At 31.5% G+C, this 4219-nt stretch overlaps 1 protein-coding gene across 1 annotated transcript; it reads right to left on the bottom strand.

Moving 5' to 3' along the window:
* On the bottom strand, positions 1 to 2245 carry LOC145006234 (testis- and ovary-specific PAZ domain protein). The gene is made up of 4 exons (XM_078965322.1): positions 1319 to 2245; positions 1065 to 1229; positions 490 to 541; positions 1 to 402 (listed from the first exon to the last, which is right to left on the bottom strand). The coding sequence occupies exons 1-4, from the start codon at positions 1573 to 1575 to the stop codon at positions 310 to 312; spliced, it is 567 nt and encodes a 188-aa protein (XP_078821448.1). The 5' UTR covers positions 1576 to 2245; the 3' UTR covers positions 1 to 309.
* Positions 2246 to 4219: the final 1974 nt, after the last annotated feature.

Genomic DNA, 4219 nt, shown 5'->3' with positions numbered 1-4219 from the left:
TAGCTATAAAATGAAAAACAATATATAAATCATATAATATAAAGTGTCAAACCAATTCCACAAGAAAACCTTTCAAACTATCACTCAAATCACTATGAAACTTGTTCCTTCTCTATCAATTCTAACTAAAATTCACCCGAGATTTCTTCTACTTTCACTAATTGATGTCTTCTTTAAAAAAAAAGAAAAAGAAACCGATTGATTCAAGAAAAAGAAATATTCGCCTGTTTTGATGTTAGTATCGTTTACAAACTGAAAGCATAATTACCTTCAATCAATGTCAAAATATGAACAAAGCACCATAATTTTTCAATCAATTCGAAACATATCTGATGGTTGCTGCTTGAATGTCTCAAGAACCATGTATGGCAATATCACCATGGAAGCCATGAACAATGTGAACTGCAAAAAAACATTCATCAAAAAATGTAATTTGCATAAAGATTTCATCTTTTTTTTTATAAAAAATGAGTAATTGTGTTCATTTACCACAAGAGGGAGGGTCAAGAAACTCCAAATTGGCCACAAAGCAAAACAGAACCTGTAAAGTAATTCCAAAAAGAAAGAGGAAAAGAGAAAAAAAAAAAAACAATCTTATAATGTGAAAAAATATTGCATGTTTAGCGATTTTGAATTACTATTGTGATTTGAATAATCAAAAGTCTTACATTTATCTAAGGTGCTGTTTCTTTTTGACTTAATGGACTTACTTAATTTGGTAATCTCTATCTACTAAAACATTGTACTTTAATTTATATCTACTACAACATTATAACAATAAATTTGATTTGTAATTGGATAACAATTCTATAATTGAGTAGAGTTTTCAAAGAACAATGTTGTTATAGGAAGAAAGGAAAAGTATAATCCAATAGTAAAAAATAAACAAATGTATGATGCTTATTTTGGCCCTAAATAATCATAAAACCATAGTCACAATAACGTTTTTTGTTACCAAATATTGAAATAATCAATTAAGTCACACATCCAGACACAAAGAAGAAGAAGAAGAAGAAGAAGAAGAAGAAGAAGAAGAAGAAGAAGATAATGGAAGTTATTCTTACAAAGAAAAAGATATGAGTCCGAGTATTGTAACAAAGGGGAGGGCATCTGTACTTGATATCTCCCACTTCTCACTAGACTTTCGGACACCCCACACTAACATACTTGTATACAAGAAATAGAGAAAGTTCAAACTCACACCAAACACCCCCAAATACAATGGTATTCTGCATAATGCACAAAAACGAACACATATTGTCATAATCAGTTCATCATAATTGAATAAAACATAAGAATATACATTAAGAAAGTTTACCTTCTAATCCTACCATCATGAAACAAGATATAAATCAAGTTTGAGTGCCAATCTCCCAAGTATACGATAAAAACTGCAGAAGCAATCCAGAGTACATTCTCTAAAACCTCAACCCATGTTCTTGTTGTAGGAAAAGCAGGTGATTGAGACCGATTTCTAGAACAAGCATCGTCTTCAAGATCGTCGCCGCTTGATGCATAGCCTTGACTGTGTCTCTGCCGCATAAGGCCACCGGCAGTTGGGGTGCCACCGGACATTTTTATAGAATAGGAAACTACGTGGATTTCACTGCTCCAAAAAACTTATAATCTCGGAATCTGCTCTGAGATTCGATGACGAAATTGATAGCAATCTCAGATAAACATTGAAGCCAATGGAGCAGTATCGAAAGCAATGGAATCAGTAGATTATGAAATCAGAAAGTAAAATAGAAAACATTAACTGAGACCCGGAAACCCAATTTTGAAATCTGAAAAGGAGGTATGAAGGATTAATTCAGGATTTTAACCTAACTACACCAACCTCGAAAACCCACATCAAATTTAAAAGTTTCGCAAAACCCATAATTGGAATCCCAAATTCTCAACGAACCCACATCGTGAATTCAAAGATTAGAAGCAACGAATAGTGTAAAAGGATTAAAAACCCATCATCTGGGTGGGTGTCTTGCTGATCAAAACAAACCCCAGATGGGTTTTAAACAACCCTTGATGAAAATTGATTCTTGTAATCGACGCAGAGACACGAATAATTTAAAATTTTCAAGGGTTGGAGTCTAAAAATCTCGAGAGATGAAAATGGAGATCAAATTAGAAAGAGAGGGTTTTCAGTCTCAGGGATCTGTCTATGCGTGACGACGGCTGATTGAAACAAAGAGGAAGATTGTGCAGTTAGGCACACCAGATTTGTTTTTGTTTTTGTTTTTGATATTCTCTATTTACCTAGCAAGAATGTTTTTTTATTGGATAACAACCTTTAATTGAAAAAAAAATAATAATAATAATAATAAATAAATAAACAAACTTTAAATCTTATTACACCTATTTACTATCAATGTGCTTAAAATTTGTTTGTTTTTGCTTTTTATGTGAAAAAAACTCTTTTATAATCACATATTTTGATTTTAAACAATTCACAATGATTATAATTTGATTATAAATCCCATTATAATGGAAAAAATCTTGTCCTAAAATGGAAAAGAATATTGTCTTAAAATGGACAAAAACTAAAATATATTACGTTATTTTGCACGAAATATATAGTTTAGTATAGATTTTACTTGTTAGTTTTAACTTTTAACACCTAAAATAATGTTAATACACAATTTATGAATATTGTGTATTAACATCCGAGTTATGTTGGATTGTTGATGATTGTGGGATTGTATATTTAACACCCTATTTTTTGTATTAAATAATAATATTTATCTCAAACGGTTTGTATTTAGACCTGACAATTGTATCGTGTTTGGATTGGTGTGTCGTGGGTTGGTGGGTCAAAATATACAAACTCAAACACGACCTATTTAAATATACATGTCACGGGTTGGCGGATTTAGAACATAAACTCATATATGACCCGTCAACCCATTTATTTATACGGGTTCATAGATTGACGAGTTTGTGGGTCAGATTTGGGTTCGTGAGTCAGATTCCATAAATAAAATTGACAGTTAAATATGAATAAATTTTTTATGGTTGATGCAAACATATCCAGATTTTAGACATTCAAGTATTAAACATTCAAATGAAAATTAAAAACATTCATAGAAAATGTTACAGACTTAGCCTTATAGGTTACGACTTACGACCTTAGGTCATCCACCACGAGTCAAAATATCAAAATAATCAAATGGTCTATGAATCAATGGTATATATATTATATAATATTTATTAAATATTAATATTTGATACATAAATACATTTAAAAATAAAATATTTTTTTATTAAGAATATAAACGGGTTGGCGGATTAACCCGTTTATTTTTTGAGAAACCCATATATGACCCATTTAATAAACGGGTTGGCGGTTTAGCGGATTGGTGGGTTGAAAAATTCAACTCAAACTCATTTATTTCGTGTCGTGTCTCGAGTCGTATCGTGAATTATCAGTCCTATTTGCATTAACAATTTTCTTAAAAACTTTTGTCAAGTGTTGTAATATGCACTTTTACCCTCCAAGAAAGTAAATAGGTTTCTACAAGGGTTTTATAAATCCTTAATTATATATATATATATATATATATATATATATATATATATATATATATATATATATATATATATATATATATATATATTGCATTTCACTAAAAATTTAAGGATTGCCTAGGTTACCTTGGCCTACTAGATAAGTTTGTCCCTGCTTTCACGGTTTTTGGATTTTGAAAGGTTGGACGAAGTCGGTGCGGGAAGGAGGCACGGGGTGTTTCCCGTTCCGATGAACACCGCATCGTGGCTGCGAGTAGCGCTGCATGAGAAGAAGCCGAGGGGCAGGGTTGTTACGTTCTCGCTCCCCCGATGATTGGATAGGAAGATTTAATTTTTTTTAATACAACCGTTAAAAAAGGGTAAATTTTGTTTTTTTTTTTTTTTATTTCCAACGGCTATATCATTGAAAATGTATTTTTTTTTTTTACTACAACCTCTATAAATACCCATATCCATTTACCTTCAGTCAATTTCTCTTTATTTTCTACACAAAACAAAAAAAAAATCCCAACAATCAAACTCCAACCTCCAACAGAAGGAAAAAAAACTCATGTTTCGAGCTTAAGCACTCCTACTCGAAACATTTTTGCAATCGATTCATCATCACAAGGAGTTTATCGTCCCCAACTCGATGCTCCCATTCAATCTCCACTACAATCTCAATACCAAAATCTTATATAATATTACCCGG

This window comes from Lactuca saligna, chromosome 7 (assembly GCF_052625555.1).
Source record: "Lactuca saligna cultivar CGN05327 chromosome 7, ASM5262555v1, whole genome shotgun sequence".
In the NCBI taxonomy this organism is placed as follows: Eukaryota; Viridiplantae; Streptophyta; class Magnoliopsida; order Asterales; family Asteraceae; genus Lactuca; species Lactuca saligna.
This window is presented reverse-complemented; position numbering and strand designations above follow the sequence as displayed.